This window comes from Zalophus californianus, chromosome 17 (assembly GCF_009762305.2).
Source record: "Zalophus californianus isolate mZalCal1 chromosome 17, mZalCal1.pri.v2, whole genome shotgun sequence".
In the NCBI taxonomy this organism is placed as follows: Eukaryota; Metazoa; Chordata; class Mammalia; order Carnivora; family Otariidae; genus Zalophus; species Zalophus californianus.
The window spans coordinates 57,895,992-57,908,669 of record NC_045611.1 but is presented as its reverse complement, the minus strand read 5'-3'; the positions used below and the strand labels follow the sequence as shown (position 1 = coordinate 57,908,669).

The window sequence follows — 12,678 nt, the reverse complement described above, 5'->3', positions numbered from 1 at the left end:
GCAATATATGTTTAAAAAAGAAGAAGATAGCAGGAGGGGAAGAATTAAGGAGAGTAAGTCAGAGGGGGAGACGAACCATGAGAGGCGATGGACTCTGAAAAACAAACTGAGGGTTCTAGAGGGGAGGGGGGTGGGGGGATGGGTTAGCCTGGTGATGGGTATTAAGGAGGGCACGTTCTGCGTGGAGCACTGGGTGTTATGCACAAACAATGAATCATGGAACACTGCATCAAAAACTAATGATGTAATGTATGGTGATGAACATAACAATAAAAAACTTAACGAAAAAAGGTTAAAATGGTAAATTTTAGACTATATATGTATTTTAACCACAATAAAAAATTTTTCAATACGTTTACATACACAAAGATGTGATTCCTTGTTGGAAATGGCTATGTCTTACCACTGGGAGTCCAGTGGTATCTTCCACTTAATGAAAAGTCCCACACAATAGCTTTACAACCAAGTTCAAACAACTTCAACCAATAAAACTTCTTAGGCTAACTTCTTAGGCTTCTTAGGCTAACTCTTCCAAGTATGGCCAACAAACTTCCAATCTTAGCAATTTTTTTCTCTTGTTAGGATGAGAGCAGCAACAGAAGTTATTCTGCCTTGGTTTCCCTAATACTCTAATTTACTTTAATATACGTGGCACAATTTCTCTTGATATTATATTGAATATCATTAATATTTAGAGGTAAATAAAAGTCAGCAATTAAGAAAAAAAGCAAAACTAAACAATATATTCTTAGACATGCACACGTCTTCAATAAAATTATTTTTTAAATTTTTTTATTGTTATGTTTGTTATGTTATGTTTTATGTTATGTTTTTTATTGTTAATCACCATACATTACATCATTAGTTTTTGATGCAGTGTTCCATGATTCATTGTTTGTGCATAACACCCAGTGCTCCACGCAGAACGTGCCCTCTTTAATACCCATCACCAGGCTAACCCAACCCCCCACCCTCCTCCCCTCTAGAACCCTCAGTTTGTTTTTCAGAGTCCATCGTCTCTCATGGTTCCTCTCCGCCTCCGACTTACTCTCCTTCATTCTTCCCCTCCTGCTATCTTCTTCTTTTTTCTTTTTTTTAACATATGTTGCATTGTTTCAGAAGTACAGATCTGTGATTCAACAGTCTTGCACAATTCACAGCGCTCACCATAGCACATACCCTCCCCAATGTCTATCACCCAGGCACCCCATCCCTCCCACCCCCCACCACTCCAGCAACCCTCAGTTTGTTTCCTGAGATTAAGAATCCCTCATATCAGTGAGGTCATATGATACATGTCTTTCTCTGATTGACTTATTTCACTCAGCATAACACCCTCCAGTTCCATCCACGTCGTTGCTCGTTGCAAATGGCAAGATCTCATTCCTTTTGATGGCTGCATAATATTCCTTTGTGTATATATACCACCTCTTCTTTATCCATTCATCTGTCGATGGACATCTTGGCTCTCTCCACAGTTTGGCTATTGTGGACATTGCTGCTATAAACATTGGGGTGCACGTACCCCTTCGGGTCCCTACATTTGCATCTTTGTGGTAAATACCCAGTAGCGTGATTGCTGGATCGTATGGTAGCTCTATTTTCAACTGTTTGAGGAACCTCCATACTGTTTTCCAGGGTGGTTGCAATATGAGCTAGGGATTTGTGATGGTGGTTTCCCCCAGGTGAAGAAGCTGAGAGACAGGTTCTCAGGGGAGCATCTACGTAGATGTGTGTTTTTGTCAATATTTATTGGAGACAATAGGGGTTCTTTTTTTTGGATACTTTTTTCTATTACAAAAGTAAATCAACAAATAAGTATATAATTAAGGAAAAACATAACTGGACCAATTTATAATAGTTTCAATACAGCTCCGTGACTTGCATATAAAATTAAATTATTTAAAAGGAAAGAAATAGAGCAGGTTAACAGCTAATATCTCTGGATATTGGAAGTATGCTTTTTAAAAAATCGCGGTGAGACTTAGAGGATTGAAGATGGACTACCGACTGACAAGACCCAAATTGCTGTCGAGTCTGATAAGAGCTCTTTTAGTGGCGGGCTGAGAGAACAGGCTGGAGGAAGTAAAAACATGTCTGTCCATGTACCTGTGTTCTCTGTTCTTCCGTCCCCCTCTAGATGCTGAAATACGTTGGCTTTGTGCATTTTTTAATAGACTGGATGAAGGATGCAGGAGATCTGCCTGTACTATTTTTGCAGTTTCTTGTGAATCTATAGTTATTTCAGAAACAAAGCAAAACTACCCAGGTGATTCCCAGTCTAAGAACCAGTGATGCAGGGCAACTGTTACAAAATCTTAGGATGTATTAGGATCCCCCTTTAAATGGAGTGCAGGACTCCACCCCCAGGCTTCTGATTCAGTAGGTTTGGGCCTGATTGTTATTTAATTTTTTTAATTTAATTTTATTATGTTATGTTAGCCACCATACAGTACATCATTAGTGTTTGATGTGGTGATCCACGATCCATTGCTTTCGTATAACGCCTGACGCTCCATGCAGAACGTGCTGTGCCCTCAATACCCATGGGTGTTATTTAATTCCTAACAAGGATCATGGCTGTGTGGATGCAGCGGGTGGAGGTCCACACCCAGAGGGTAGAATGGTTGATCATCCTTGCCCCACTCACCCTCTTCCTAAATCCTAACCATATCCTGGAGGCCTGGAGATATCCGCGGGGGCAGGGGAAGCGGTGTTCATCCTCTTTGTGTCAGCCACACATTAGGATCACCCGATGCCCCCGCCAGCCCCCAAACCAGCCAAATCCTCGTCTCTGGGTGTGACTCCCACCAGGGGCTTTTTAACTCTCCAGGTGCCTCCCACATGCAGCCAGATTGGAAAATGGGGCTGCAAAGAAACTTCGGGTGAAGTTAACTGATGAGTTAATTCGGGTGGAGTTAACTGATTGAGGTAAACGAGCAGGCTGTGTCATGAAAACACTTTCTGGGTCTGGTGAAGGAAGTCAGACTTAATCACCAAGAGGGAGAACCACCTCCCACTCAGCTGCAAGACTGCTCAGAGCCTGGTCTGGATGAACAGGGAGTCCACAGGCACCACCGGGACCCTGCGCCAGGGAAGGACCTTAAACCCTCCTCCTTAAACAGGACTTTTGTAAATGGGCCACCCCTGTGGGAAGGGACAGACTTGGAGCTCTGAGGGTTACTGGACCCAACCTACGAGCTATACCCGCTTTTCTCAAAGTTTCCCAAGACCAAAAACATCCCTATCGCTGGGAATTTCTTCTTTTTTTTTTTTTTTAAGATTTTATTTGACAGAGAGAGACACAGCCAGAGAGGGAACACAAGCAGGGGCAGAGGGAGAGGGAGAAGCAGGCTTCCCGTGGAGCAGGGAGCCCGATGCGGGGCTCGATCCCAGGACCCTGGGACCATGACCTGAGCCGAAGGCAGACGCTTAACGACTGAGCCACTCAGGCGCCCCTCACTGGGAATTTCTTTAAAGTGCAGATTCTCAGGACATCAAAAACAAGGAAGATCTGAGAGACTCACTACCAAGAGGAGTCTAAGGAAGCATCAGGAAATGCAGCGTGGGACCCTGATAGGAGGCTGGGACCTGATATTACAGGAAAAGCAAGGAAATCAGTCAAATATGGGCCTTTATCTGAACGTACTAAATCCGTAGATGTGCCATCCTAACGCACAAGGTTAATAGATGAGATGGTGTGGGACCTAGGGCAATCGTATGGACTTGAGAAAAATTACACGTTACCAAATTTAGCAAAATACTGAGGGTGCAGGTGACAAAGAGATGTGAACAGGCAGAGCACAAAGGATTTTTAGGGTAGAAAACTACTCTGCATGAGACCATAACGGTGGGTGCACGTCATGCATCTGTCTAAACCCAGGGAAGGGACAACACTGAGTGACCCCTGTACTCTGGGCTTTGGGGGACAACAACATCAGCGTAGACTCATAATTTGTAGCAAACGTACCACTCTGCGGGGGATGCTGATGGTAAGGGAGGATGTGTTTGAGTGGGGACGGGGGGTCTCTGGGAAATCTCTGTACTTTGTGCTGTTTTGTTGTGAAACTAAATCTGTTCTAAAAAATGTCTTTTTAAAAAAAGTTAGGGGTGGGCGCCTGGGTGGCTCAGTCGGTTAAGCGTCTGCCTTCGGCTCAGGTCATGATCCTGGGGTCCTGGGATCGAGCCCCCCATCTCTTCTTCCTCTGCATGCTGCTCCCCCTGCTTGTGCTTTCTCTCTCTCTTATACATAAAAAAAAAAAAATCTTAAAAAAAAAAGTTGCTCAGTGATTATTTGATAAATGATTCAGAATGTGTTTATACTTAAAACGTGCTCATCTGAAATTCAAATTTCACAGGGTATCTCCTATTTAATCTGGCCACCCTATTGGATCGTCCTATTTTACAAGGAAATAAAGGACAACAGGGAAACAATCTGCAGCCACAATTTTATAAGGAAATATTGAAAACAAGACTTGCCTTCATTTCAAGAATGGCAACATAAACCAAAAAGCTTATGAGGAAACAATAGCACATAATAAAACAGAAAACGAACACCAACGGGGAGGATGTCATCATTCCAAGACCCTCACAATTAATGTTTACGGAACATCTGTTGTGTTCCAGAAACCTTTTAAGTGCTCAAGACGTCCCGTGTCATTTTTACAAAAATCAGTGAGAGATCACCATTGACTTCCTTCTTGGGGCAGATGGGACTTGCACCCGATCAGGGACTCGTCAGGAAGTCACTTTGCATGTGTCTTTTGGTGGCGTTTAAAAGTTCCCAGCTGACGAAAGGCGCATTTGCACTCGTGACACGTGTAGGGTTTTAATCCCGAGTGGGTGCGCCGGTGGACGTTGAGGTTCCCTTTGTGACTAAAAGTTTTCCCGCAGTCTTCACACGGGTAAGGCTTCTCCTTTGTGTGGACCCTCCAGTGACTCCGCAGGGTGGAGTCGTGGGTGAACGTCTTGTGGCAGAGTTCACAGGAGTACGGCTTCTCGCCTGTGTGGATTCGCTGGTGGACTCGGAGGTCTGAAGGCTGCATGAAACCCCCAGAACAGGTATCGCATTTGAAAGGCCTCTCTCCTGTGTGTGTCCTCCAGTGAATGTAAAACTGGGACTTATAACGAAATCCTTTCTTACATATGCTGCACAGGGCTGGTGTCTGTCCCGTGGTTTTTTTCCCAACAGGATGGACCAAATGGGACGCAGGTTGAGCTGAGGCTTCTCCTTTGGCAAAATATGGGGTCCCCTCTTGGGGCGCCTCTTTGGAAATGGAGGTGTTGTCCAGTTTTCTTCCTTTGGGATTTCTTGGACTCTTCTGAGAATCTCTTCTGTTCCCACTCTGAGTGGAAATTTGTCTCTCAGAAAGGTGGGTGGGAGGTGTGTCGGCAGCCACGTTCGTAATACCGGTTCCTTCTTGGAGATTCTTCCCACCCTCCGCCCTCGCAGAATCTGTTGAACAAGGGTTAACACACAACACTTAATAAAGAGCATTTTCAACGATACCAGCCTCGTCTGAACCGAGCCCACTGCTGTGGGCTGAGAACCTCCCATCAACCAACAAACCTGGGATGGGGTTGTACGTAGGACACTGTGGACAGTCAGTGACAGAGAAGACTTGACATTTCAGAGCTCCCTCCCCAGCACAGGTAGAAGTCACTGACTCCTCCGAATTTCCAGTTTCCATGCTCACCAGGACCCTGCAGAAGCTGAGGCTCTTGGGATGTCAGTATTGTTGTCTCTTCCAGATCTTCCATCAGATTCTTCTTCAAGTTCTCCTTGGGTCTCAGACCCTCCCGTACACCTTTCCCAGGAATGGTCTCTGGCAGGAGAACGTTCTGTCCCTGACAACGGGCAACCAAATGTAGTTACCAAAGTGTCTAACTCGGGGTGTGGGAAGCTCTTGTCTCCTCTTTCCCCATCCTGCCCATCTCCCTAATCTGAGACACCAACTTTCTCAATAACGCAGTGTCTGGACGTGTCCAGGCTTCCTCTGGGCCACTCGTCACTCCCTGTCCTTAACCAGTACCCACCACACCTTTAAACCATGTCCACACATCGCAGCCTTTACACTTAATTCTCTAAGCACTCCTCCTCAGGTCATCCGGCTTCCCCTGCCCTTACTCAGGAAGCAAGGCTCTAGGTCCAGAGCCAGCACTGCTGATATTTTGGTTGGATGACTCCCTGTTGTGAGGCTGTCCTGTGCATTGCGGGATGATCGATTATAGCAGCATCCCTGGTTTCTACCCACTAATGTCAATTCCATCCTCCAACCCCACCTCCATTCTGACAACCGAAGAGGTCTCCGGACATTTGCAAATGTCTTCCAGAGGCAAAACGACTCCAGGTGAGAACCACTCCCTTAACATAAGGTATTGACTATATTTCCAAAACGTGTCCTTTGTCCGATTGTCATTTCATGGGATGCCTGAGGAAATCGGCTATGGAAAAATCAGCCTTCAGTTCATTACCCCATGGCAAACTAACCTAGCACCATTTCATTGAGACTATTTCTTTCTTCCCACCCTTAACGCTGAAAGAGCTTCAATGGCAGATGGGCAAAGGCCGAGGAGTCTTCATTCTCCAGAGGCTCAGAGATGTTTATGGGCTTGACGCAGTCACGGGAATCCCTAGGGTCAATGGGTCCAGTTCTGTGCTCTGCCATTACCCCAATTATTCCAGCAGCTACCCCCCACCGCTTCTTCCCGTACCTTCTGCCACCGCTCCCTAGAGATCGGGGAGGGCGTCACACTCGCCGGCCCCATTGACGGCTCACTGACTCCTGGCAGATTCTGCCGCTGTCTGCTGACTTTCTGGCTGTCCTCTGGATGTGTCTCGCTCACAGAGGATTGGGGCTTCTTGGACAAGTCCGTCACGAGGTCCACGTCACTGACCTCAGCTTCGGCCATCTGAGCATCTGAACTTTGCACAAGAAATTCCTGTCCTTGTAAGGTGACTATGGTCTGTGGGGGCAAGAATCAACCAAGATCAGACTCACTGAGAACCGGAACGTAGCTCTGAGACTCCCTGTGTGAAGCTACCATACACTCACACTTCATTGGAATTACCTGTTTAAAACCTCAGCTAATACTCAGCCCTCAAACCATCACCCTAAAGCATGCCTTGTCCACTCCCGACCTCGAGCGCGTGAGGTGTGGTGCAGTGAGAAATCCAACACCGCACCCAAGTGAGATTTCACACGCCTGGCTTCCATCTCATTCAGCTGGTCTTAAGAATTCCTTTATCTAGCATCCCAGATTAACATCTTAGAATTGCCATGGCTGTTTTCCCACAATGTTGTCAAAGCTCCTAATTCCCATTCTTGGCTCACCCCTGGAGAATTTCATCGCCTACTGGAGTGCTCAGGGAAGGGGGGATTGCCATGTTGGACCCAGTTCCCTCCTGCCCACTTACAAAATTACCTACAGAGGAGCCTGTCTCCCCATGACTGGTGCTACACCAGGTCCCATCCCCTCCTAGGTCCTTCAGACCCTTGCTTTTTCTACAAAGCATACAGGCGCCCTCCAGCCACCATGACGGAAAATGTTCCAGCGTAAGGTCTTGCCTGGTCTGAAGAGTCTTACCTGCGAGCCATTTTGACCGCTCTCGGAGGGACATGTGGCAAGCACCAGGATTTCGTTTTGTTTTTGACTTTCACAACGGCGGGAGGTTGCCATCGACATCAAGGATGCCACTAAACACTACGATGCCCAGGGAAGCCCCCAAGGATGACCCACCCCAGGATCACTAGTGGATTTGAGACCCCCGTCAAGTTAACAGCCTACTGTCCCACACTCCTCCTTTCCTCAGCATCATCCCAGGGCTCTAGTTACCATGACCACGTAGCACCCCTCTCTGTCAACTGTAGCCCCTTTACTCAGGTAGGACCACTTTTAAGAGGGTCTCTGGCGATGTCAAGAGTTGTAAATGTAATGGATTGGACTGGTTTCAGGCTCCTTTCTCCTGGAGCCTCTGGAATGTCCCTTACACAACTCTCTTCCACGAGAGGCCGTGTAGGGTGAATGACGGCAAAGTGCATAGACCCCTGAAACCCACCAGTCGCTAGTAACCTCCCATCTCCTCCCTGTCGCGACAGCCAGAAATGTCTCTAGACATTGCCGAGTGTCTCCTGAGGGGCACGCTGTCTCCCACACTGACTCAGAAGAAAGCCCCCATGTCCTTTCTAGTCCAAGGGCACCGTGCAGCCCCCACACCAGCTCCACCTTCCCTGTTCCCGTCAGGAAGGCCCTGCTCACCCATTTCTTGGGGGTCTGGTTGCTTCTCAGCAGGTCTCGCAAGTCTTTGCAGCTCTGCACACCACTTTCCTTGACTAAGACCTGAAGCTCCTGAGGCATGGAGATCATAAACTGCTCCATCACCAGCGTGTCCAGGATCTGCTCCTTGGTGTGAAGGTCCGGCCTTAGCCACAGGTAGCAGAGCTCACTGAGCCTCCCCAGGTCGTCGAGGGGGTCCGACTTCTCGGAGCTCGTAAACGCCCTGAAGCTCAGGTGCCAAGTCTCACAGTTGCTGTCTTGCTTCCCAGTGAGGGCTCCTGGCAAGGGTACAGACTGCGGCAGCTCTGACCCGGGGCTGCCTTGGGCTTTCTCCTGACCCCCTGAAAATATCTGGTCTGTAGCCATATTGACCGGAGAATTTTCCAATATGACTCTGCAAACTCTCTAGAAGCTGGTGCCTAATTAAGACCTCCCTAAAGGGATTTACTCTGGTTTTCCTCAGCAAGGGACCCGCTGTTTGTTCAGAAGTCTGGGGGGAGAAAAGAATGAACCACATTAGTTTAACTTCTTACCCACCCCCTCCCCTCCAAACCCTTCACCCCAACACTAGACACCGTCCCCAACTGGTCCTGTATTAAATACCATGGAAAGTAACCCCCACTATTATTTTTCCAACGTCCACCTTTATAGTAAAAGGTGGTTTAAATGTCTGGATGGCCCCCTAGATTCTGAGCTCTAAATGCACAGAGGTGGGCTCAGTTTTCTCATCTGTATGTTGGGACAATATCATTCTTTGCGGAATACAGAAAAATATTTACAACCTGAGAATTTCATGTGGTGTAGTAACACTGGAAATATTAATGTAAGATTGTCCCCCAACACATTTCCTGGTTGATCCCAGGATATTGCTTTGTTCCAGGAAAGGGAGGGCTCAAAAGAATCCTAACAGGATTAACAGATAACTTTGTTACTGTGGTAAGATACACGTAACACAAAAGTCCCCATTTCTAACTCTTTTAAAATGCACAGCTTTGCGGCACCGCTCACATTTGCAATGCTATGCAACCATTCACCGCTGTCTAGCTCCAGAATTTATTCATCCCCAAAGGAAACCCTGTCCGCCTAGAGCAGGCACTGCCCCCTTCCCCACCCCCAGGCAATCCGTTCATCTGCTCTCAGTCTCTGTGGGTTAAATACTTAATCTCATCCCAGAAAACGGATTTAAAATCCAATGCTCTTTGAAATTTTCAAAAGCAAAATTTTGAGAGAGAAGAGCTTTCAGGAAGTTCTCAACCTAGCTTTCAAAGGCAAGAACCACCTTGATAATCTGCAGATATCCATTTTATTCCAAGAACAACAGCTACGTGGGGTTTCTGCCTTCGGTTTAGGTAATGATTCCAGGGTCCTGGGATTGAGCCCTGCTCAGCGGGAGCCTGCTTAACCCCTCCCCCTCTGCCCCTCCCCCCTGCTTGGCACGTGCTCTCTCTCTCCCAAATAAAAATCTAAAAAAAAGAACAACAGCTACAGAAAGAATGCAACCCACACTTTCCTTCTAGTGAGAGATCAGGGGTCAACCTGAGGAAGGGATGAAGACTGGGGGTACTCAGCAGGCCCCTGAGAGTCACGTGGCTCCCAGGTAGAGAAAGGGGCTTTAATCCCGGCTGCGCTAGTTGGTTGATAAAAAAAAAGGTTTGGTTTTTACCCCGTGGAGAGCAAAAACCTGGCGATGTGTTTTTAAGCAACAGTATGGCAAGTTTAGAAATCTCAGGAGAACCACGTGCCACACAGATTCAAAGCTAATACATTTGCCTAAAATCCCTAATGGTCAACTTTTGTCCTATTTCGGATCGTTAGGGAAGGCTACTTCAGCCCAGTGTGGTCTTAATCCCATGTTTTAGCTTCAGTTAGCTGTTAGGCAAGTCAATCAGCTCTTGGGAGACCATAATCCTTCTCCATAACTTGGGGACGATAAAACCTACCTCTTACATTGTCTGAGGATAAAATAAGAGGATGCCGAGCACATGCCCAGCACATCTTTACCCAATGGTAAAAAATGGAGTGACCAACATTTAGAGCTATAATTCTCAACCAAACGTGACTTGCCCTACTCCCCTTGGCTCCTCGGGACACTGGGCAGCATCTGGAGACATTTTTGGATGTCCTAACCTGGGCATGGGGGAGGCAGATGGGGGGATACCCCTAAATATCCTACAGTGCACAGGACAGACCCCCAACTCCCCTCCCACACAAAACAACAAAAAAATCATCTGGCCAAAAATATCATCTGAGGTTGAGAAACCCTGGTTCAAAGTATAAACCACACATACCACAAATCAAATCACACCACAATGATTCAAAGTTAATAATGGGGTATAGGAAGATCCTTTCTTTCACAAGACCTTGGAGCTAATGCATAGTGAATACAGACCCAAATCCTCCTGGTACCAACCTCCATCCGTCCATCCCAGGTTCCAAGCACCGTTAGACGTCCCCACCCGTAACTTACCTCGTTCGTGTCTTCAGGTCTTCCTGCCTCCAGCCTCCTCACATCGGAGACTCGCTCTCCAACAGCCTTGAGCTGAAATACACAGCTCTGTTTATATACAGCTAGAGAAACCCCAGACTTCCTGTTACCTCATCAGCCCAAAGATTAGTTTAAGGCCATGGAATGAACCACTGAAGATGGCCGTGTGGATTACATTTCCCACTGAAACTCCATCAAGAGAAAAAAAAAAAGGAATTTATTAAATAAATCTACTTGGAAACAATATTGGTTTTCCTGGTCTACTGAATTATTTATCATATGCCTGAAGCGTTCAAAGGAGTCAGGGAATGTAGAGCTGCAAGTTTTAAGCACTTTGGGTCAAGATTTTATTTAAAATGAGCTGAGAAGGCAAAGCGGGAGAGGTAGGTATTTAGAAAACTAGAGGTTGCATGTGAGTAGAGAAAAGTACAACATCATACCCATTTTGCAGGCCAAGCTTTTCCTAAATGCCGAAGGCAGTGCTGACTTATCAAGTCAAGAACGTGTGAAGAGATGGCAGGCTGGTATCAAACCAGTGATTTAATCTAGTTCAGGGGTGCCTGGGTGGTTCAGTCCGTGGATCGTGCGACTCCTGATCTCAGGGTTGTGAGTTCGAGCCCTATACTGGGTATAGAGATTACTTAAAAATAAAAAATAAAATCTTCGAAAAAAATCATCTAGCTCAAGCAAAGCTCTAACATATTAATTCCAAGATATTGAAAAATGAAAAGTAATTATTGATACATGAGGAATATTTGTGATTTTTTAAAACTTATTTTTACTATTTTTCAATATCTTGGGATTACTACCTTAAAGCTTTGCTCAAACTAGTTTAAGTCACTGATTTGATATGTCAACTTACCCTTTTACAAAAACAATGGAAAGCAGACAAAAGGACATAGACACGGCTCTGTATTCCTTTTCTCCCTGGGTGGGGAAGGTGGTTTGGAGATACATGAGGTTTCTCTGTGGACCTTTTTGTCCCCCTGAATTAGATCTCATAAATTCTGAAAAGCTATATAATGGTGGGTCTGCATGTTACTGCATGAATTTTAATCAAGGATTCGGTGTGACTGGGTTACAATTTTGGAAGCTCTCCGTGTCCATCAAATCATAACAAATCCATTCAGATAGTGAACTTTTTTGTGTTAACATTTCAGATGAATTGGAAGGCTCCTGGCTTTCGTTGATTCTGGGGGCCCAATGGAATCTCTAACACCCTGCAAACCTCCGACTCCTTGGGAGCAGAATGGTGGCTTTCTGGCCACATAAACTCTACCCTTTCATCCTGAGTCCAGTACATGGGGGACCCGCCACCAAATTGGATTCAGAATCTGACCACTCATCCCCTCACTGCTGCCTCTTCTAATCTCTCCGGGACCTGGACCTTTGCTGCCGCTTCCAGAATGGTCCCCTCTGCCCTCCTGCCCCTGAGGGCTGCGTTCCCCATGGCCCCAGATTCTGTGACGAGACCCCAGCCATACATTTCACTGCCCCCCTTCAGAACCGACCCATGGTTTGCAGAGCACTTGGAGGAGAAGCCTTGTCCTTTCTCTGTACCCAGAGGCCTTCAACATCTCACCTGCACGCTCCCCCTTTCTCAGCCCCCTCCTCAGTTGCCTGAGCAAGACTAGCGTGCTTCTGCTCTGGGACTTTGTCCACAGGGTCTTGCTCCGTGGACTGGAATGCGCTCTGCCCACTGGATGCCAGGAGCACCCCTCGGCTGTGACACCCAGAAATGTCCACAAACAGTGCCCAATTGTCCCCTGGACTTGCCCTAGTACAGAATCTTCATGAACCTAGTTTATTTTATTTTATTTTCAAGTAGGCTCCACTCCTGGCATGGAGCCCAACGCAGGGGCCTAAACTCACAACCCTGAGATCAAGACCCGAGCTGAGATCAAAGAGTCAGACTC

The 12,678-nt window shown here is 46.7% G+C and overlaps 1 protein-coding gene across 1 annotated transcript; it reads right to left on the bottom strand.

Annotated features, from left to right (window-relative positions):
* Positions 1-4,745: 4,745 nt before the first annotated feature.
* On the bottom strand, positions 4,746-8,643 carry LOC113935507 (zinc finger and SCAN domain-containing protein 5B-like). Its single transcript, XM_027617525.1, has 4 exons — positions 8,260-8,643; positions 6,754-6,966; positions 5,697-5,841; positions 4,746-5,455 (listed from the first exon to the last, which is right to left on the bottom strand). The coding sequence occupies exons 1-4, from the start codon at positions 8,641-8,643 to the stop codon at positions 4,746-4,748; spliced, it is 1,452 nt and encodes a 483-aa protein (XP_027473326.1).
* Positions 8,644-12,678: the final 4,035 nt, after the last annotated feature.

Coding starts and splice junctions, on each gene's coding strand:
- LOC113935507 (XM_027617525.1), bottom strand. CDS start 8,643: ATGGCTACAGACCAGATATTTTCAGGGGGTCAGGAGAAAGCCCAAGGC. Junction 5,842..6,753: donor CGTCAATGGGGCCGGCGAGT/GTGACGCCCTCC, acceptor TGTCAGGGACAG/AACGTTCTCCTGCCAGAGAC. Junction 5,456..5,696: donor TCAGCTTCTGCAGGGTCCTG/GTGAGCATGGAA, acceptor CTTGTTCAACAG/ATTCTGCGAGGGCGGAGGGT.